The 23,548-nt window shown below is 36.4% G+C and overlaps 2 protein-coding genes across 7 annotated transcripts in view; both read left to right on the top strand.

Moving 5' to 3' along the window:
- The window catches only part of LOC132843283 (1-phosphatidylinositol 4,5-bisphosphate phosphodiesterase beta-1), an 85,292-nt gene extending 81,762 nt beyond the window's left edge, over positions 1-3,530 (top strand). For 2 of the 3 annotated variants that reach the window (XM_060866485.1, XM_060866484.1), the window contains exon 33: positions 721-3,530. In XM_060866485.1, the coding sequence (XP_060722468.1) occupies positions 721-945 (225 nt within the window). In that variant the 3' untranslated portion in view covers positions 946-3,530. The remainder of the gene's footprint in view (positions 1-720) is intronic. The other variant, XM_060866486.1, reaches the window with a different exon arrangement.
- Positions 3,531-7,497: 3,967 nt separating this feature from the next.
- LOC132843282 (1-phosphatidylinositol 4,5-bisphosphate phosphodiesterase beta-4-like) overlaps positions 7,498-23,548 on the top strand; it is a 62,721-nt gene continuing 46,670 nt past the window's right edge. For 2 of the 4 annotated variants that reach the window (XM_060866483.1, XM_060866482.1), the window contains exons 1-3: positions 7,499-7,743; positions 9,944-9,988; positions 16,669-16,729. The gene's annotated coding sequence lies outside the window, so the exon portion shown is untranslated. Of the gene's footprint in view, positions 7,744-9,943; positions 9,989-16,668; positions 16,730-23,548 lie in introns of all 4 variants that reach the window. The other 2 variants (XM_060866480.1, XM_060866481.1) reach the window with 2 other exon arrangements.

The following is a 23,548-nucleotide window of genomic DNA, read 5'->3' as shown; positions in this document are numbered from 1 at the left end:
TGTGTGCTTTTTTTAGATGTTCTTTCAAAGATAATTAAGCACAGTAGTAGCTCCACATTGTTCTCAAATTTCAACTGAAGCATCCTAAAAAACGTTTGCTGTTGCTGATGACGTTCTCAAAAAAAGCATTAGAACAGTGAGTGTGCTTCACAGTCATTGCCTCTGACACAAATTCGTCTTTGGTGCTTTTCTTTAATTACAATGCTCCCAGAAGACTGAGCAGCGTAGTTAACTAGTTGAATAAGCATTAACACAATTATTGGGTCAGAATGAATACAATTTCATCATGTTTAATCATTAGGGGAGTCCACGCATGGGAGAAAAAAAAACATATTCTGCAGAAGTGGATTTGGAGAGCTGGCACAGGACAGAGAGATCTAGTGCCACTATCATTTTCATTCAATTTCATTGGATTTCTGTTGCCCTCTCAGTGCTCTTCAGCTGCTTTGAAGGACACTCCCAGAACCCATGCTCCTCTCATGCTGTGTAGCTATTAAACTGTTAAATCATCCAAATGATATTGTTAGACACCATTTTAGGGTTTTACTCCATACTGTGGTTAGCTCCCTGGGGATGGTTAAAAACCACTCAGGGTGAGTTAACCTGAGTTAAAGATGTAGGTATCACACTGTATGCATTAGGTTACAGAGAGTGTACCTATCTCTAGGAAATTAATAGCATCTCATATAGGCTCAAATCATCTTCTGGTTATTTCTACAGCTTCAAAGTGAGCTGGACCAGGAATACCAGGACAAGTTCAGACGACTCCCGGTGGAGATCCAAGAGTTTGTACAGGAAAGTGCTAAATGCAGACTAAGTAATGAATGGGAACCGAGCTGCCTTAGCACCTCATCCACCATCGAGAACCTGAACCACAAAGCAGGCCTGTCAGAAGAGGATGCAGACGAGGACTCTACAGAGAAGGTGTTTGACACTTCTCTCTGAACTACACACTGGGTTCCACATCAGCATATGTAAAGAATTTGTAACATCTGCATTCCTGATGTTGGCTCTTTTTCGTGTCTGATCATTTGCATCAATTTTTGGGATTCTGTGACTTTGTTACTAAAGTTCTCTTTGCCATTCATTCTTTACACAGATAGAGCTTTATATTACTAAGGTAAGATGTGTTTGACGGAATAATGAGATAACGTACTTGAACAACAGCATGAACACTTCTGCTTTCTTAATGACGTTAGGGTTTTAATTTGTACGTCTGTTACTGTAAATTGATAGATTTGATTATGCTGCTGTTTGGGTTTAGTTAATCACCAGAAAGAAGAAACTATGAATATCATTTCAGAATAAGGCTGTTTTAATAGCTTCAATCTGCTGATCTCAGCCCCATATTCAGCACAGCACTACTATATCTGATACTGTTTATTTTGAATTAGTATAAATTACCACAAGCCTGTTTTTTTTGTGTTTTGTTTTTTTAAAAAAAAAAGGTTTCATATTTTATTGTTTTATTTTTTTCTTTTCACTTTTTATACCTATCAATAGAACCACAACTACTACATATTAATGTAACCTGAGGATTGTGGGATCAGTTGCATGTCTTTGTACACTTGTAAATGTTACTGATGTAGCACAGAAATTGAAAAAAAAATGCATACACTTAAATGTAAATATTATGCCATTCAGCTACAGTAAAAAAGAATGAAAGTGCTACGAAAGCGTTAGGTTCACGCTGTTAAAAATGTAAGAAGAATATTTGCACCTTGGCCTTAGAGATAGAATGCACTGAACCTGTTTATGTTGTGTTTCATTTCATGATTTCTACAATAGCAATGTAGATATGCTGTAGAAATGATGCTGTTGTGTCTGCATCATATAAGTGTATACTTTTCATTCGTCCTCTATTGTCTAATTCATTTTTAATTACATGTCCAGGTCTTTGGTTTAGCTGTCATTGTGTGACCATGTGAGCATAAGGTTAACAAATATAAAGAAAGCTATAGCAAAAATACAAATGTTCAGAAAGCACAATGGTCAGTGTTAATCAGGAGCAAGATGTGTTGATCTTATATTATAGTGCTATGAGATACTCACAACAGGTTACCTTCACAAGCATGGACAAAAAATCTATCACATTTTGGGTAAAATATAATATCCATGTGTGGGTCACTAGGTGTCTTAATATGTCTTACAAGCACATTTATGTACACAACATTTGTTAAATATTACATGGCACTGAATGTTATTATTACTTACATTGTAATCTGGTCTATAATCACTGTTTTAATGTAATAACAATTAACATGTACATGCTGTGAAAGACAAAAATAACCTTATATGACAACCACAGAATGATTTCCAGTACCATACACAATGCACAATTCTAAGTATAGGGTGATTACTGACAGTTATTTAAATAATATTTGAAATTTTGTAATATTAAAACATTCATACTTAAAAAATGGGTTTAGAACTAAAAATCCTCATGGAATATTGATCGGCGTAATATTTGACCTGAACACCTTCTTTGAAAGTAACTTTCAAAAGTATCAACATAACTGTGTATCTGCATTAAAGCAAGAATAGTGTGCGCTATTTAAACTGAAAACATAACATGAAATACAATTATTATTAGAAAACACAATGTAATCAAATCAAACAGATTTTATGAGAAATGCACACAAATTGCAGATTCATCTGGTTGGATTTTGTTTAAAAGGCACAAACGCAAAGCTTTTCCTTGACCCCACAATTAACCCTCCTATCTTGTTATATGGCTTTACACATGAGTCTCACACACAGTGTAAATAGAACTGAGGGCAAATATGTACTGATGTAAACATACTTAAAATTGTCATGTCTTTTTTTCAACTGTAAGGATTATTTGACAAAAGTCTTATCATCATTATCACTGTTGGATTTATTCAGTTTCTTGATGGGTAGAGAAAAACCACAAAAAAGACTGAACATGTGTATCAGTGCTTGGATTCCCAGACCATTTCAGACACTCTGTAGTGCATGAATACTAATCACTATATTGTCCCAGTCTGTTTGCTTAGACTACTGTACAGTACAGTGTTAGCCTGTTGTGACACAAACTTAAATTTTTTAAAGTTTGAAACACTTAATAGACTTGAAACAACTTAATGAGTGTACAGTAATAGATTTCTTGTTTACTTTTGAGGGATTATTGCTATGATGTAAGTCCTGTGCCTTTCTATATGATTGCTTGTTGAATGTGTGAAAAGCATCGTGTAAAGTCATTATAAGGACTATGTCTTGTGTAGGTCTATACTGTATGTCAACTGCTAAACAGATTATGTGCACATTTAGTACCATAACACTACTGAGTAATGTTTGTGACTAGCAGTATTTGAGAGGAATGGTCTATAAATTATGTGGTGTTTTTGTTTTTCTCTATGCTACCTGTTTCTTGTCTTAGACATAAAGGTACTGGATATATCGTATGCATTCGGAAAATGTGAGTAGAAAAAACATGTTAAAAAGGAAAATTTTGAGTAGAGTTGAAATGCTTGTAAATAAAATAAATGTTGATTCTATATGTAAACTTACAGCTTTGTGCTTGTTGGTAATTTATCACTTAAAATTTCCAAAATCCCCAAAAAGTCTACTGTTTTGAATTAAACTTGGATTACACTGCATTACCCTCTTTGTAATGGCTGCATTAGTGAGAATATATCCTGAGGACTGTGATCAGGGAGTTCTACTTGGGTGCTCAGTCCTATCAGCTGTAAATCTGTGAATGAAGTAAGCCAGAACTTATCCCTTTGTTTGGGAAGCAGATATATACACCAGGATTTTATTTAAAAAGTGCTGGAGCTGTACCAGCTGACCTTGATATGTTAGTGAAGCTGAAATGGGACTTCCTTTTAGCACTAAAATCGTACAGTCATATTTCAGATTGCTCTGTCAGCGTTAAGTGGGAAAAGTTAATTGTGTGTGTGTGTGTGTGTGTGTGTGTGTGGGTGGCCTGTAAATATCCTCCACGGCTCTCATTGCTTTAATCTCAAGTGTTTGTTGTCCAACTTTGATTCTGAGCAAAAGTATCATTTTAGGGGGGTCACTTTAATGTTATGGCCTATTTTGTTCAGGGTTTCTGCATCCAGATGAATGCCAGGATCCAAAGTTTCCCAGCAGAACATTGTCCAGTGCATCACACTGACATGTTTTACCCATGTAAGCAATGCACATGGACCCAGCCGTCCACATGATGTCAAAGAAAACTATTAATTTCACCAGGCTACAGTACATTTCTATATGACATGAACTTTTTCAGCTATTTCTGCTATTCTATGGGAACGGACCACAGGCTAGCCTTCTCTGCCCGGACTCTTTGTGTGTCCTTCTGTGCCCCTTGCTGGTTCACTGTTGTTCTTGCTTGGAACACTTTTGGTAGGTACTAATCTCTGCATACCAGGAACACCCTACATGACCTGACATTTTGGAGATGCTCTGAGCCATCACAATCTGGCCCTTGCCAGCGTTGCTCAAATGCATACATTTACCCATTTTTTCTGCTTTAAACCCATCACCTTCAAGAACTGACTATTCACTTGCTGTCTAACGTATTCCACCCCTTGACAGACACTAATGTAATGAGCTGATCAATGTTATTCACTTCACGTGTCAGTGGTTTTAAAGTTATGGTTAATTGGTGTGTGTTTGTGTGTGCGTTTGTGTATGTGTGAGTGTGTGGGTGGGTGTCTGTGGGTGTAGATAAATAGACTTTATGTAATGTTTAATTATAATATATTTATTATCACATCCTGAACTCTTCATCCAAGCACCTGATATTAGTGAACTAGGAAGACACAGATACATGGTGCAAGCAAAGACATGAAAAAAGATAGCTAGAAAGAGATGGGAACGAATGAATGTAGAGAGACACAGCTTACATAAAAGAGAATAATTCAAAGCGAAAGCCGGCTGTGATCACTGTGCAGCTGTGGCCTTTGCTCTGATATGTATCAAAGCACAAACCGCATGCGTCCATCCTCAAGAGGGGATTTTTCTATAGCTTACGTATTGTTTTTCATGTGCCAATAAATTCCCCTGTATGTTTTTTAATTCAAGGATAATTAAGTTTGGACAGAAAATAACATGATTAGCCTAGTTTCCATCAGATGGTCTTTTATGATTGCTTGGAATGTGAAGGGGAACTTTGTAGACACTGTTGTACTGTATGGAGTCTAGCCTTAAAGGCATCTTGATGTTAGGTCTAACCGAAGAGATTAAACTGGAAAGTTGAATATAAGCAACAAGCCGGGCAAACAACACAGTGATGATGAAAATAAAATAGTTACTGATTTTTTTTTGTGTGTGTAACGTTTGCTGAGGGCTACATTTGTGAATGTGAGTATCCATGGCTTATCCCTACTTTCCTTTTTCTTTTAAACAATTTCCTCTGTCATTAGATGAGGCTTTGAATAGTGCTATAACAGACAATGTCCAAGCCTTTATTGCTTCCCAGCAAGCAGGAAGTGGGCTAATTAACTCTGAGTTATAATCATAGCACATGCAGATATACTTTTAATATCTATCATGGAAGTTACACAAGCAGTGACCGTGCCTCTGCTTCTTTCTAAGGCATGAGGTGTTAGATAAGTGCTTTAATGAATCCTATCTTCATGAGGGTGATGGTGAGATACTGTCATGTTAATATTTGCAAAGAAAATATACAGCTGTTCTCATTTTCCATTTTTACAGGCAATAGACATCCGAGTAGTAGCCAAAAGGTTTTGAAGGGCCATTAATTAGAAAGCATATTTTAAGCAGTAGAGGTCCTAAAAGGTCCATATTAGGACTCACTCCTTAACTAGACAAAAGATTCACTGCAATGATGATTACTGTACTGGAGTATATATATATATATATATGTATATGTGTGTGTGCTTGTGTTGTTTTGTTTGTATTTGTTTTATTTGACAGTAAGCCTACAACCAATTACGCTGCCACTTTTACGCCTACACTGTTGTAATCACATCTGCTATGTTGGCTGCAGTCTCTCACTATAGAAAACATGAAAAAGAAGAAAAAAATCAGTGTAATATTATTAAATGTAGCATCACATTACAGTACATTACTGTACATACATGCTCCTAACCACCACACACCCTTTCCTAGTATAATGTATTTATTATGTTATATCATATTTGCTTTATCCCTTTTACTACATTGTTGATGTAAAAGCATATGATTCAGTAACTACCATGAATTAATCTCTAACTAAAGTGAAATTAATGAAAAGGGACAAAGGGAATCTATAAATGCTGCTCAAATTTAGTTAGCATTGTTTATTCCTTTATTTCATCACCCAGTGTGAGAAGTGAAATCGGCAACTTCTGACGAATTCTGTCTATGAAAATGATGTACACTATTTATGTTTCTTTAAAAATTGTATATTGCTATTAAACAACTGTGGTTAATTCAAGTACTGTGGGGAATTCTGAACTTAAAATCATAGAAGCTATTTAATGATAGGATGAAAATATACAGTACAAGCATTTGAAGCTTACCATAAGAATAAGTATAGTACTTGAAGGAATTTATGTCAGTAATACTATTATTATTATTATTATACTATCATTATTATTATTAGTAGTAGTTGTAGTAGTAGTAGAAGTATTACTGTTATTACTAGTAGTAATTGTGGTAGTCGAAAAATAATAATAAGAAGAAGAAGAAGAAGAAAAAGAAGAAGAAGAAGAAGAAGAAGAAGAAGACGAAGAAGAAGAAGAAGAAGAAGAAGAAGAAGAAGAAGAAGAAGAAGAAGAAGACGAAGAAGAAGAAGAAGAAGAAGAAGAAGAAGAAGAGAGTGCAGCTCGTATAATGGAACTTTGCCAGCACAGCAAACTATTGGCAACAACATACTCTAACATTCATTTCTAACAAATTATAACTAACATAAAATCAAGCTATATCTTTTTATATATTGCTAAATGACCAACAAATGTTACTTATGTGTGTGTGTGTTGTATGTCTGATTAGGATCCTATTTAGGTCATACACAGACATGGGTAACTAACTGTATTATATCATTTTTATTTATTTTTTTATTTTTTTACAGATAGATTAAGTTTTTTTCCACCTGAATTTATTTGCCAATATTTGATACCTGACCGCCGCTTTGTAAACAGGTCTGTGGATGTTCCTCAGTACATAAAGAAAGCAAGAAATGTTCAAGCTCAACCGGAGTAGATGCAGGCAATATGACATAAATGTGACATAACCCAGTTTCTGTCACATGGCTTCAAATGAGTTCTTGGAAAAGCAGGCTTTCAGCTGATTGGTCTAAAGCATGCCATCTTCAACTTGGTTCATTTTTAGATTTCTGTGAAGTCTTCATTTCTGTTTGTGGATTAGGAGTTTGCTGTAGTAGCTGCATTAAGGGAACCTATATATGTTTATATATACAACAGAATAGTGGTGATTTACATATCTTTTTCTCCTCCTCCTCTTCCTCCTCCTCCTCCTCCTCTTCCTCCACCTCTTTAACCGCTGTAGTTGCTGGAGGAAGGGCACTTGTGCATGACTCACTCCCCCTGCTAACCTTTCATTCATTCAGCAGAGAGAAAGGGAAGGAGTGAGAGAGTGAGGGAGGGGGTTTCTTTAGCTGCTCTCCACTGGAGGGCGAGAGGTAACAGGAGTGGGCAGCATTATCAGGAGGCAGGACACACAGAGAGGACAGCAGCAGCTGGACACAATCCGAGCCGGTGATCTTGACAAGCGCCGGATTTACAACACCACCTTAAATCAGCAATTCAAGTAAGGGACGATGATGCTTGTCTTTTCTGCGGTGATTTAGTTAGTTCTTTTCTTTTCTATGGTGTGTCCTAGATGACGCTGGTTGACTCAAGAGGTCCGAGAATCGAGTAAAGGAAAAATGTGTGATGTGAGTGAGTGTTAGAGACGATGGAGAAGAGAAGAGAAGAGAAGAGAAGAGAAGAGAAGAGAAGAGTAGAGAAGAGAAAAGAAGAGAAGAGAAGAGAAAAGAGCAAACTGGAGCTTGCAGTTAATTGTATTTGTTTATTTATTTATTTCCAAGTGGCTTCCAGTAGCTAAAGGTGCTATAGCCGGACACGTTTGACACTGAGACAGTGTGCAGGGTGAAGCTGTAGTTTTGCTTGTGTGCTTTTTTATTACATTACAGCAGTCCGTGTTGTTAAACTAGATGCTTAAATTAAATCCTGTGGATGTTATTTGCTGTTAGCTTCTGAGCTAGCGCTTTCAGCTAGCACTTATGAGCACCCAAAAAGCAAGATACTAGCCAGGATCCATACAGCACAGCCGAGCTAAACATTACACACACTTATCCAATGTCACACATATTCGTTGTAATATGTGGCGTTATTTGTTGTTATTTATCTGGATAATAATCCCTTTAAGAAGCTATACATGCAAATCTGGAAGCAGACAAATAATTAGTTGCATATGTATATATATATATATATATATATATATATATATATATATATATATATATATATATACACATGTATGTATATAAGTATATATGTTGTGTGTGTGTGTGTGTATATATATATATATATAATTTTAAAAAATGAGTTATATGAATGTAATTGTGGCAACATACTGTATCTGCATGCAAGTAAGACTATTGCATGGGTTGAGCATTGGACATCAGTTCTATGCAGTGTTCACTTGCTACCCTAAGTCTCAAACGAGCACGAATTCTGAACAATTCGGTTCAAACACTTAACACTTATTAACTCTGTGTGCGCTGTCAAATGTCGGTGCTGGTGCTATTGTGAAGCTTGTGGAAGCCTTATCGGTGTTACGGTTAGGATTAACAATCACATCTTTTCGAAACGAATTACAAAATTAGACAAAATTAGATTAGGCGTTTGAATCGGATGGTGCAGCATCTGAGCCTTTGAATAGTACCTGGGCTGGTATATATTTACTGCATATTAACTCTGAGTTTATTTCTAAACATATATTTTATATTTTGTGTTTTCTCCACAAGTACTGTTTTGCAACTGCTGAAGCAAATAACAGGTGGCATATGTTTCAGTGAACCTGATCTCTTCTGTCTGTGTTCAGTTGAGCGATTACTCTCAGCCTATTATTCAGTAATTCATAGTCAAGTCCATTTACTAGTTATTGTAAATTATTCAGAAATAACAGTGAAATTAATAGGAAATGTGTGTCTCATTAGAGTAAGAAATGCAAGTCTGTAACTGTTGGGTGATAAGGTCAGGAAACATGGATTGTAGAATTGACAAAACAACCATTTTGTTCAATCTAATGTTGAGTATATATGCACAGAATCTAGGACTAAAGCTATAAAAGCAATTAGACTTTATAAAAGATGCATAAAAGATCTGACAGCTCCGTACTTTTAGTTCTAAAATCAGATTTGAATGATCTAAGGTTTTTGTACTACCACAGTCTGAGGCCATTTTCAGCCAGCTGGACACACAATAATAAAAGACATATTTTTTTTAATGAAATAATAAACACTAGCAGATTTCCTAAAACGTGTGAATAAATGTGTCTACACACTCGTACAAACAGTGATTGGTGTTTGGATGATAAGACGGGGATAATGAAACACTGTTGCTCAAGGTTACTGATGACTGCTTTACAAGTTCTACAACTTTCAGGTTTCTCTTTGCACTTTGGATCTTTGCGAAGTAGTTTCAAGTCCTAACGCATTTATCTGTTTACCAAAATAAACTGAGAACTGAATCCATCCAATAATGCTTTGATGAACGCTGTAAGGATATTCTTATTTGATGGTTGCAAGCATAGTATTTCTTATTATGAAAATGACTCCTGATACTGTTATATTATGCCTGTTGTCCTTGGCTGGAAAGCAGTCCAAATGTTTTCTAGTCTACAGCTGATAAAGATAAAATCTTAAATTTGTTCAATGTCAAGTAAATTTTTGAACATTTTATTTTCATTTGTAATTTATTGATTTGTTCATTTTTGCTCACAGGAAAAGAGATGCAATTGTTCAAATGAAACACTAGATGCGGCACTGGTGAGTATGTTTGTTTTTTATTTTACATCTTGTTCTTCTATTAGATTTACATTTAAGTTAAGGTGGTATTTCAGTTTGTGTTCATATGTATGAGCAAAGAAATAGAGAGAACAATAGAGAACGTCAACTATATTTATGTGGAAGACAACAGGCATCGATGTTTGTCTTGATTAAATCCTTTACTCACAGGAAACCCACTGCTTTAGGGTTCCACACAGAACTTTTATGGATTCCCCAAGAGAAACATAGCAAAGAACAGTGTAGACGTAACCTTTTTTTTAGAATCTGTATGCAAAGTCATATTAAAAATGCTTAGTGTATGGTTATAATCTGAAGAAATATCTACTTCTTAATCTGTTAAGACAAATTTAAGATTTTTTTCTTAACATACAATGCGAATCAGTAAGAAATCTGCATTTTTAAAAAAAATTCTACCAGTAACCGATTTTACGCAGTCCTCAGTCCTTCTCAATGATCATGCAACATTTATTTACACCTAAAAACTGGGAACTATCTTTGCCAATCTTACTTACAGACCAACTAAAACTAGCTCTCACATACAGTAGGTGGTTTTCAACACAGCCCGAGGGATTAAATCTAATGTGTTATGTAAGGTGACATGGCTTTTAAGGTGTCCAACAGTCCTTTTATGTTTTACCACTTTTATAGCATCTCTTTGTTGGGTATCTTATAGCCTTTTTGGGGGTTTGTTTAATGCGACAGAACTAAAAAGCTGCCAATAGACTGTGTACAGACGTCTCCTGCTCAGCTGTCTCGCTGTATGACTGAACGCAAGCCCCGCTCTAATGCTTGTTAAAGGCTTGGTGTTGCATACCAATCGCAAGGCCTGGGCTGTCATGGGCTCTGTGATTTTAAGATGCTGCTGTAAAACGTGTCAGCTGCAGCATTGCTGAATGGAATGTATGGGTTTTGCATGTTTTATGAGACCTTGTTAGTCAAAAAGACAAACTGGCTCATATTTAACTGTCTGTGTTAAATTTACTGTTGTGCAAGGCTGAGTTAAAGGCCATGTCTGTTAGTTTTCTGTAAGCAGACACAAGGGATATTCATTCATATGCATTTCAGACACATTTGGACATTATTTACAGACTTGCCTTTTTCTTTTTTTCTTTTTAAAAAAAAGTATTGAGGTTTGGATTAAACCTAAGTTGGATGTATGTATTATAGAATTTTGTACTGTAATAAAATAAAACATGATGTAGACCTCAGGCTTTGCTTCACTGAACCAATCATTCATTTATCTTCAGTAACTATTTTATACTGGTCAGGGTCTAAGGGCATTTAGAGGCTATCACAGTTACACTGGGTGCAAGGTGGAAGAGCTTACTCTGGATTAGACACCAGATAATCACAGGGAATTATGCACACACATTCATTCACAGTTTACTGTAGCCAATCCAGAGAAACCTGAGAGGGCACAAGAAATCAACATAATCCACATAAACATGCAAGAATTCAAACAGACAGTAACCCATCTCAAAGTTGAACCGGCGAGCTCTGAGCTGTGACCATGTCAGCCTTTTATTAACTGTCGAACGAATCATCAAATTGTTCATCCGATGCTCATTTGAAGATCATATTTTTTTAAATATCGTATATAAATATCATCAGCAGGCCTGAAAGTACATTTGTTCATTGAGTTGTAACTTTTATTTTTCCTATGTTGGCATCTGAAAATAACCAGTAATAAAAATAATGTTGGAATCCCCTCCATCATATCAGTACATACAGTTCAGGACTTATCCCTATCAGGGAACATAGAAATCTATTAAACGAATTCCTCTCCTGGACTGCATTTCTGAGTCTAAAAATACTTAGGAACAGTGCAAACCAAAAGCTATTATCTGCTCTTTCTAATTCCATCCCCCCCACTGGAAACACATCCCTCTGTTCACGATCACACAACCCGGGCTTCAAACCACTGGTGGCAAGGCTGAATGTGAACGTAATTTGCACTTTCAATTAAACTGTCGACCTTTGTTTCATAACGCAACACGTGAGATCCTCACTTCTGAGTCCGTCAAATTCTAGACAAATGCAAAATGCTACGATTTTTGTATGGTTATATTTTGTAACTTTTGTAACATGTAGGTGAAAATAAAGAGCAAATAAACAGAACACAACAAGGGTTTGTTTAGACAGGGAGTGAAATATATGCATATCTTTTCTGTTCTATAGCCTGAATATCTTAGGCGGGTGAATAGAGACCAGATTTTTGGTGAAACAAAACACACACATTTATAACTTTTAGAATTCTCTGAGTTGCACACTCAAATTTATACTCAAGACTACCTGAGTATTCAGTTGCATTATTTCGTCATTTGGTAAACGTTCTTTGGAGTGAAACTATTACATTTTGAGCCTTGGTTACTGTCTGTGTTGGTGTTTTCATGATGTCATGAAGACGATCATGATGCTAAATTGCCCATGTGTATGAATGCACCATACCCCTGGGATTGGCTACACACGTCTGATCAACACAAATCACTTACTCTAAACAAATGTATTTTCCTTTAACGGAAAGATACATGCTGTTTAACATTTCACTCTAAAACAACTTGACATCTAGACACATTTCCTTATTTCTTTTACCCAAATCACTCAGTTGCTGCCTTAAATTACATTAAAACGAGTGAAAACATGATGACTCCAGTAATTGTAGACATTAAGAATTGTACTAAAATGGAGTGAAGAAAAACGTTTGTGGGAAGCTTTAGGCCATGTCCAAACTTATAATACAAATACGTTTAGATGCCTCCCATCCACAGTGAAACTGTGGTCAATCTTGACAAGAAATGTTGCAATAATGAAGAAATTGCTGTGGTTAGAGAGGAATAAAAAGAATGATGGATTGATTGTCTTAATGGACACTGTATCATAAAAGAAAAAGAAATAATAAACATTATCGTAGTTAGTTGTAGTATATATGCATAACTAAAAAAAAATTTCACGTAGAGGCATAATTAGTGCTGGAATGCTATATAGATGGATTTCAAAATGCCACCTACAGACATATTCCCAATACTGTATCTTAACTGTACATGCCAGAAATGAAGCTGTAGTCAATAAGAGATGAGCCTTTCTATGAATGTGAAATTCATAGATAAGAAAACCACATGGCTTTACGAGCACATGACATTACTTGTAGGCAAATCACATTGCTTGTTAATTCTGCTGCTGATGGAAACTTCATGACGCATTTCACAGACTGGGCTATTTTAGTAGTCTGTTATCACACCATTTAATATAGAGCAAAGTATGCATGGCTGTGTTGCAGAATGAAGTGAAAGGCCTACCTGTCACACAGTGACGTGAGCACAAAGCCTTCAGAAACTTCTGACTGTCTAAGCACAGAAGTGTCAGCTTTTTCCAACAATACAACTGCTCCAAAACTGCAGCACCTAGTGTGAATGGAGTTCTCTCATATCAATTTAAGCTCATTAACAAGCTCTCTTTGATTAAATGTTTAGCCAGGTAGTTTTTCTATTCATACTTAAAACTACTTTCACGCTCCCTAATACTTGAAAAGAAACCAGTAAAGTTCCTTTACTTATTGCATAATTCTAAAATGATGTTATGAATGTTCACATTAGTTAAAATGAACAAGAACAGTCCAAAGAAAGTATCGCCATCTTGTCTCTAGTATACACAGCAGCATTAAACAGACAAAACATTAAAAAAAAAGAAGAAAGAAAAATAGAATATATTCTTATGTAAACTTGATGTTTTTAAATGGATCTTTATAAATGTGCATTAATTGTTTTCATGATTTTTTTTTTATGTTCTGTGTGGGGCTAATATTAATACACTAATAATGAAAAAAAAATATGAAGCTATTATTATTATGAGTATTAATAGTTGTAGCAGTAGTAGTAATAGTATTAATTAATTAATTCCTGTGTATTCCTGCAAATCCCAAAGCCAATAGTGTGCAATTTGGAACACACTTTGCTCTGTCATTGTGTATTTTGATTGTCTGTCATGTATCAATCCCAGGAGACTGTTCAGAAACTTCTTGTGTGATGCACTCTCTTGCATGTTAATTATTACTCACATTCACGTGTTAATTAAAGCCATGCACCAATTACAGAGTTTTTGAAATGTACCATGGATGGTGAATTTGAACACCAAAACACCAGATTCCTCTGAACTAAAACACAGACCAGGTACAGATTTCACACTCTCTCATTGTGTGCTTAGAAATTTCGAACATCAGTCTACATTGAACACAATTTTATGAAACAGAATTGTGAAACGAGAGACACAGGTTTGTTCATCACTCTGCGACAGCGTTTACATTTCATCGCATAAACACAGCCCAAGTTAGCAATCTCACCATTCCCTTTCAACACGTTATTAATGAGTGTCATATCCAAGGAGACTAAAGTCACCCGAGTATTAAACTATACACACACATCACTATAAAAGTGACCGCACTAATTGATACACTATTGTATGAGGTCAGAAGTAACACTGCCATCTTAGCGCTATGTTGTCCTCAGTCAAGGTTTGTATGATTAAAGCCAAGCGGTGCAGTGAATTATGGGTATTCTGTGACTGGTAGTATAAATCATTTATACATTACTGTACATTACCTATAGCGGCACATTGATTGCATTGGATATTTACCACTGTGTTTTCAGACATCACTACTATTATCAGAACCCAGAAATAATGCAGTATATAGTGAAAAGGCCAACTTTACACAGTGACACGTTGTTTCTGCAAACTTTTTACAAAAAACTGAAAACCTTCTTTATTTATTTAAAGAAAGATATATTTCGAAAATTATTTTTTTCCCCCTTGCATTAATTCCAGTACGTATGTATTTATATGAACTAATGAAACAAATAGAATTTGAAATATATTTATATTTAATTTTTAGTCTTAGATTATTGTGGAGTGTCTGTTCTTTGTTTTAGCAGGTACTGTACTATACAATACTGTACTGTACTGTACAATAATTTAAAGCTGCGATTTGTAACTACATCCCTTACTACAGTCTGAATCTTTTTTCACCAGTCAGATTTGAGAGATGTACCAGAGCATTGCAGTATAATTGTTATTGTCGTAGCTCTATCACTTTGATTAGTTAAGAGGCATGGAAGGAGAATCCTCCCAGGACCAGCTTATCGTTTGTGCCAAAGAGTTAGAGTGGTTACAGTATGAGCCTCACATCCTAATATCACTATAGCACAGTGATAATAGTGATTAGAATGGCTTGAGTATTCTGCTTGTTCTGTTTCAGAAGCTGCTGCTGCTGCTGCAAAGAAAAAAAAACAATAGATACACTCAAAATTGAACAGCCCCTCACCACACACACACACACACACACACACACTCACATACACACTTGACTCACGTGTATGCGTATGCTGGCATGTGTGAGCAGGAATAGTAGCCACTGAAGCTGGCCCTCAACACCAAGCTCCCACCTGTCTAATGAAATTTGCTAATTAGGCAGTGGGGGAAATGGAGGTGTGGGTGTAGTGAGATTGAAAAGGCACCAATGCAGAATTAGACAGCAGACCTCATTTCTTCTGCACAAGGGACAGATGTAATGACGCAAGCATCCGGAGAGCTTTACACATTTTTCCTCCCTGACAGGGACTACAGCAGTGGACCTTTCTCTTTCTTACACTCTGTTGTGCTCAAACACTCCTCCTTAAGTTCCTGATTATTATAAGCTCTAGTGTTCCCTCAATCATCATAATGTCTATAGCGGTTGGAATTCACATTGTTGCCAGTGACCACACAAGGTGAAGGACGCACAATTATTATGTTTGGAACCCCTGGGCTGAAGCATGAAGTTATCAGTGTAAATCAGCCACACAGTGCCAATGAATGTCGAAGGGAATTGTCTCAGGCCGCTTCTCTGATCTCAGAAGTTTGATGAGTATGAAGGTGGCTTTGTTAACACCTTTTTTTTTTCTTTTCAGGGAGCATCATTCTCTATACAATTACTCCCACTACTTTTTCTATAGGCAAAGCAGCTTTGGTCCTGTTCCCTGCCTCATGCTATTTAAAGAGCGCTGTTTGATATTGTATATTGTACAGTATGTAATACGCCTGGATACAGTTGATGGTTTTAGCTGTGCTAATACCAAAACCTTTCCAGGGAAACCTACAGTGCCATGTCATGTTTAATGAATTAACTATGTTGAGTTTTTCTCTATAAAACAACCCTTGTTTCATGGATCAGGTTCCGTTACAGGGTCTTGGGATTACAGTATTTTGCATCAGCTAATCAAAACAAAGGGAATGTCTGTGACCACATGCGATGTTACCTGTCATAAAATCATTTCTGGCTAAAAATAAGCAACACTCATTACTGATATTTGCATGCTGGCAGGGAGACAAGAAGGTTTATAACTAGATAAATCAGATTAGAAAACTATAGGCTATTAAAAAACGATCAAGGATTTAATAAAACTTCATATGTCCCCCATTGGAAACCACAATAAAAATGCTAGCAGGGCATGTAACACTTTTGGATTTAGGATACTGATAATAGTTGATGATACTGGCTTGATATCGCCAGATATTCATAAACCCAAGCGTTCGCATAACTTGACACTAAGTTGGTGCCTAATGACCATGTGTTCTTCACTTCTATTTTTTTCCCCATTGATAGTAAATTTTTTTGTCTCTGTGTGCAGAACATTCTCACTGGCTGTCCTCGATCATCTAACATTTCCTGACACAACTCTAACATCTGTGGTAAGACTAGGCTTATTGTGCCTTTGAATTAATCTACAAAATAAATCTCAGAAGGCCAAACCTCTCACAATTGTACACAATCTATCAAAAGACTGGGAGGACAAACTTACCATGACTGGAATAATTAATCATCCAGCATTGGTGAATATGTGCTGATGTGTTTCTCAGGCATGGGTTTTTTTTTGTCTCAAGTCCAGACTTAATCTTTTCTGTAGGTATCAGCAGACTATGCTGCTTTGTACAGTTATAATACCAAGGTAATATAATATATAGTAGTATACTGAAGGGTAAATGTTCAATAAATTCAGGCTTGTTTAACAAACTGCAGAAAGCCCAAACACCGTACAAGTAAAGTGATTACTGTACATGAGCTGTGTTTTTTTGTTTATACTTTTCTCCATTTTATTCCAGGCCATATTTAATGAAACACCCCTAGAGCAACATATAATTAGGTGACTGCAGTGTGTAATGGCATTCCAGTATTAATTCATATCAGTCGCCACAATGTACTGCTGTAGGCCACTAATCAGTTTGCCATTTTGGGATAGTGTACTCTGCGTTTGCACAAATGGGTTAAGATCTTTAAGGGGTATAGAAAATAATCATAGAAAAACAATCAGAAACCCTTTATCTAGATTATTTTCAATTTACATTCATTAAGATGATGATCATGGAAATGCAAGTCAAACTCTAACGATGCTAATTTAATGATAAAGTAGTGTAAAAACAGGAATCTGAAAATGGCTAATTATGAGTAAAATGAATCCAAATTTTCAAGAGCAAACAGATGAAAATCAGCTGGATGTGCAGGTATCAGAACTAACATGACCACCACATGTACAAGAAGTGTTATACCAAAACAATTTGTCGACGAGTGCAATTTTAATTACTAAAGATCATGTTGTACCTTATCAGTTTAGATTTATTTAAGGTCAAAGAACATTTCTAAACTCGAAGAACATTTGAATTTTATTATTTAAGTTTTATTATTCATTAAGATTATTGCAAGACACAAAAGTTAAACGTTTTTACATTTGTTAGACTATATTATTATCTTCCACTATACAAGCCCATGTGAATAAGTTATTACAAGTGACAGTTTATTAGGAGCACATTAATATAAATTTGTATTTTGTACAGCCAACACTACTGTGAGCTGTGCTGTTGTACAATATTATGCAATGCATTTTTGACCAATCAGATTCCAGTATTCAAAAATGCTGTGGTATAGAATTGCATTAATAGGTTACATAGGTAACTCCATATACATAGACTGCATAGTCATTTATATAGCATTAGCTGTCAGGGTGCTGATTAACATCATGAGGCACATTACGAACAATATGTTAAGCATTCATTCACACAGATATGCACAGTTAGAGCACTATTTGTTGTCCTAATTGTGTAATTGACAAACGTACACGCTGGACTTTGTATTGATGTTATTGAGCGACATCTTCACGGTCTAAGTGCATTTGCCCACACTACTACACACTTTTCTAATGCTGTTTATCATCCATGAGAGCTACAAATAGAGAGAAAAAAAACATTGGAAGATACATGCTGTTTTGGTTATATTTCTGCTTCTGGGAAGAAAAAGCTTCACATGGCTAAACATGGGCACACACAAGGATCCCATTTGGACAGTAAAGTGCTACCAGGAGACGAGCGCAGCAAGTCACGGTGCGTTGATGCAACAGAGCACCGGCTATTACGGCCAAGCAGTCCCCTGGAATAGGGTTGCCATGGAGATGGACGATGTCAGAGCCGAGCAACATCTGTGTGGTGTTTGTTTGTCAAGAAAGGTTTTCTCTCTCTAATAAGATAAAAGGCAGTGAGGAGGAGCAAGCCAATCAAATGAAAGAGCTCACAGCTCACCCCTGTTGTTGAATGCACCTTTTTTTTTTGCAGTCGACCTTCTTAGAAAGACTTGCATATTTTGGGAAATTACATCTTGTTTTTTTCCCAAGCTTTCCTAGACCTGCTTATAAATATACCACATTAGCATTACTTTTCCATTTAGATGCGTCACCTTTAATGACCTTGACCTTGATTTGTTTAAAAGAGAAGATTTACCATTAAAAAAAGGCATTTCTAATTCTACTCCATCTGATGGTGGTCTTTGCTACTTCTGCACGTAACCTGTTGGACAGCATATGTAGTCTTTATGCAGACTGTGTTTTGGCCAGATATGTGACCATGCGTCATATTATTGCTTGCTCCATGGGCAGTCTGGGGAATTGTATTTAACCCCTGCTGCCCTCCTTCTTCCCTGCCGCTGTATAAGGCAGTGTTCTATTTCAGTGAATCTGGAAAATATGCTCACTAATTCTCCTGCTGCCTTATCTGTCAGGATTAGAGAAGCAGAAGCTATAAATTGCTGAAGCGTTCCTTATAGGTACATATTTCAGGGGTTGTGGAGCTTTCCCTTTGTTTGTGTTCATGCTTGTGCCTTTCTCTCTGTCTAGCTGTGCATCTGTCAATCTCTCACCCCTCCTCTTCATAAAGGCTTACAATCAACTAGGAAATGAGGAAGAGAAATCGGATGAACCTGCAATCGGCCAAAACATTCCAGGCTATTATTAGCTGCCACAATAATATTCACTCCTAATATTGCATTCTCCTAATGTTTTCGCTGAAGGGCACATGATTTACAGACCACCTCTCCCATAATTGAGCTGCTCAGCTTTAGTCTGTACTTTACCAGGTCTATGTTTCTCTATAGTTTTAGGCTAGCAGTGGAGCGAACCCTGCCAGCTGCTCCTGCTCCCTCTCTTGAGTTTTGACCATGTTTGGTTAAACCTGGGCTGGTAAAACCCAAGGCTGTTTGAACTGGACAGAAGTTATCCTTTTGTCCTGCTAATCTATAATACAAACCAATTTTTGAGGAGCAGTTCAGTATATAAACCTTGCACACACCTTCATTATCTTCCTTATACGGCATAGACCCACACTGTGTAGACCAGGCAACAGGGTTTGTCCACATTAGCTGGACGTTTGCAGTATGTCAATATGATGTTTGTCGCTAGGTCGGTGTCTCAATTAGCACTCTATAGCACTTTCTATGGTTTCTATGGTTTATGGTTTATGGAATTGTCACGTCACTACTTCAGGCTTGCCCTTTTAATCTGTGACAGCAGTTATGTAATAGTGTTAGGTGTTCGAGTAACATAAATGCAAAGGAACTCAAAAATGTGCCATAACCTCACAGTTATTTTTAAAACTACCTCTCTTGTGCTCTCTCTCTCAATACTACTGATTACACAGCCGGTAAGAAGCCAGTTCCACCCACCCTAGCTCATAATACTCTCTTTCAGCCTGGTGTAGAAGGTGTAGCGTAAACACCATCATAATACTCAGTAATGTTTCCCCTTTCTGACCAGCGAACTTACACATACTACAGTACATACTATATATGAACACCCGAACACAGTACACAGAAGCAGCTGCTTTGGTTGGAAATGAAGAGCTTGAATCAGAGATGGATAATACGCAAATGTGCTGTTGTTAGTGCAATAGATGATATCAACATGTGCGGATGGGAACATGTGCTGTTATTGGTATTGTCTTTACTTCTAAAATTAGATGTTTAATTAAAAAAAGAAAGCCTGCTAACAGCAATTTGTTTCACTGATTGCATACTAACAAGTAGCTCATCAGATGTTAGCCCATTATGCTAATGGTTTGTTTTGATGCCAGTGTTAGCCGATTATGCCAGTTTGATTTCATGCCAGTTTTGGCCTGCTATGCCAATCTAATTTGATGCCAGTGTTAGCTCACTGAATCAATCACTACCCACCCCTACTGTCTATTCAAAACCAAAAGAGTGGATCTGTTCATTTGACGTTTTTCAGACCATTTAGTTTGAAAGATATTGAAATGTCAGCGAACTTACTTTAGTGACATGACATCAGTAAACACCACAATGAGAAAGTATATATAACACTTGAAGTGCTATGCTATCGGTGTACATTGGCAGTGTTTACTTTGCCTTGTAGCTAGTTTATAATTCCCTGTGCATTATTTGTCTCTCCAGCATCTTAATGTTTGAGTGATTTCTGAAGACACTCCCTTTATGTATCGCAAGTGTGTTTGCTTGATAGACAACTGAAGCCTCATATGACAAAGTTAAACAGTGGACAGTTTCGTGTACTTTCCAGCTCCTGCTTTTCCTCACAGTCCCAAACTGTTTTAGCTAACAAGCAGCAACCATGCCAGCGATGATGGCTTTGACACACATGGTTTGTGGAAGCTCTAAAGCTTATACAGCTGAGGCCGGCTCTCCATGCGTGCAAAAACACTATGTACTCTGGAGCTGGTTCATTCATAGCGGCAGCAGCTTTCCCTCTCTGCATCTGTCTCTCTCTCTCTCTCAGTCCCTCTGCTTAAACAGATATCAGTAAGTCGGGGTATTGATTAAACATAAACATGTGATTTTAAGTGTGAAGTTTCAAACACAAAGGTTATGTACAAATACTGCTGGTCACAAGTATCATAATAACAGGTCGGAGTGTTGTTTCTCCAGAGATGCTGCTATGTTATTTGTTTCTTTATCCTTCTCTACAGCATTTTGTAATGCTCTCTGTTGACTCTATATTATAGCTTGCTTGCTTTGTATTCTCAGACGTGTGTGCTTGCTTGGGGTTGTTTACCTGTGTATATTTTCATGTAAAAGGGTCACACACAGTACTAGGTATCGATAATAGTAAAAAAAAAAAAAAAAAACTAGAATCTTGCCTTGTAGTTGGGCTTCATAATATTGACAGAATGCAGTTTAGTGATTACAGGTCCTTTAATATATTAACAATGCATAGTAGATATCCAGTGCAATATGTTATTTAAGCTGTACAATATATGATTTATAGCAAATGTCACATATATATATCGTTTTTGCAGTGCAAACATCATAGAAGCCTGGAATATAATGAGTGCTTTTACAAACCATAATGCTTTTATTGTGCTATGTGTGTATAATCCAAATGATCTCAGAGAATCCTCATTGATATCCTGTAGGTGGTTTGTCAACACTGTTTGTTGTAACCTCTTAACTGTAATACACTGCAGGTCCACCATATATGCACCATATATATATTAGTCATTTTCTCAAACAAATGTGGCAAAACATGCCATGGCATCTAAGACTTGGTGCATCAGCATTTGTTCAGTTAACTAGTCATCTACTATCATGTCTTAAATTAGTTAGTTAGCTTGATATTGGTGCCATGTCACCCACTAATTATTAACATATCGGACATTCGGTCTATTGAGTCCATTTCCTGAGGTTAATATTTTATGAAAGTACATGAATAATTCTGTATTAATTTATAAAATATGTCTTGCACTGCCTTCAGTTTTGACCAAAACACTATCTACATAATCACAATCAGCTGCCGTCTACTTAGATCTATTAAAGACTATTAAGACTATCGATTTAGACTATTAAATTATCCTTTCCGGTTTAAGACTGATTACATATTAGATCTACAAAATGTATGCTTATTGCAAGGCAAATTATGATATATGATTAATACATTCTACATTTTACAACCCTACTATCTGGGTAGTATTTGATGAGCTATTAGAGCGATATTAAGCAGGTTTGTTTTACCTATAGTGTAAGCTTTTCCTGAAATGATGAAAAGAATTTTGTAATGTAAAGATTTATGTTACACTGACTCTTTCATTGCATTAATACTCACACGAATCTAAACTAACTAAACTGTGCATGTGGATTTAAGTGTATTTAAAACCGGTTGCAGCTGTAAAACAAGGATGTGGAATCTAACTGACAAGGACACTCGAGGTGTGTCTTGTTTGCAGAGCTGAGGCACGCGCGCGCACACACACACACAAACACATACACATACACACGCGCGTCAATTTGCCTGACTGACATCTCATTAATCCAGATCTAAAGGAAAGCTAGCACTGCTCAGTTGTGCTCTTCAGCCCAAAATCAACACCATGAAGTCAAACACATCATTCCTCTGTCTGAAAGTCTCAAAATGTAGATGCTAGAACAGTGAATCTTAGTGTTAAACGTCCTGACCTAGCTCTATGTTCAATCTTTGGTCTTCGAATGGATGCTTACATTTTATCAGCAGAATATAAGATTTACAAAAAATCAGTTCTGCTGTTTGTTGCTGTTAGCATCTCGCTTGGGTTTAATGTGGATTGTATTGAAAAAAATAATTCAAGCTTATGGTGTGTATGCAGAGCTTATTTCTAACAAGTGCTACAAAGTGGTTACAAATCTCTAGAGGGATGTTTTTTCATTTCTATTATCCCATACATGAAAATGCAAAATGGGAAAATCCTAATTACATGGGCGAGTGTATTTGAAAGCAGTATTGTTTAATGGTTTTCTCATCCAACATATAATTGCTACTTTGTAAAACCTAAATCGTAACTCATTCACAGTTTACACACAAACATCACAACTAGGCTTGTATGAAATAGATTTTATTCTACCGGAGATTTACTTTTTCGATATAATTGTCCAATACAGACAGCCTAAAAATAATAATAAAGAGTTTAAAACACCGTCACAAATTATTCTAGATTTATTAGTAGACAGGCATGTAGGCATTTTTTCATTTTACTGGTAAAAGGCAGGTCTGCTATTAGTCTATAATATAAATTGATGTATTGTAAAAGACAGTGCATGCAGATTGTGTCAACTATATAACATGCATAGGTTTGCTAATTAGACAGACGAAGCATTTTTTCTGATCACCTGCTGGGGAAGTGGTAGGTCAGTCATTAAGGTGTTGGAATACTGACTGGAAGGTTTCGAGTTTGAATCCCAGGACCACCAAG

The sequence above is a fragment of the Tachysurus vachellii genome, chromosome 3, assembly GCF_030014155.1.
Source record: "Tachysurus vachellii isolate PV-2020 chromosome 3, HZAU_Pvac_v1, whole genome shotgun sequence".
Classification (NCBI taxonomy): domain Eukaryota; kingdom Metazoa; phylum Chordata; class Actinopteri; order Siluriformes; family Bagridae; genus Tachysurus; species Tachysurus vachellii.
The sequence above is the reverse complement of the archived record's forward strand: the minus strand, read 5'-3'. Positions and strand labels throughout refer to the sequence as shown.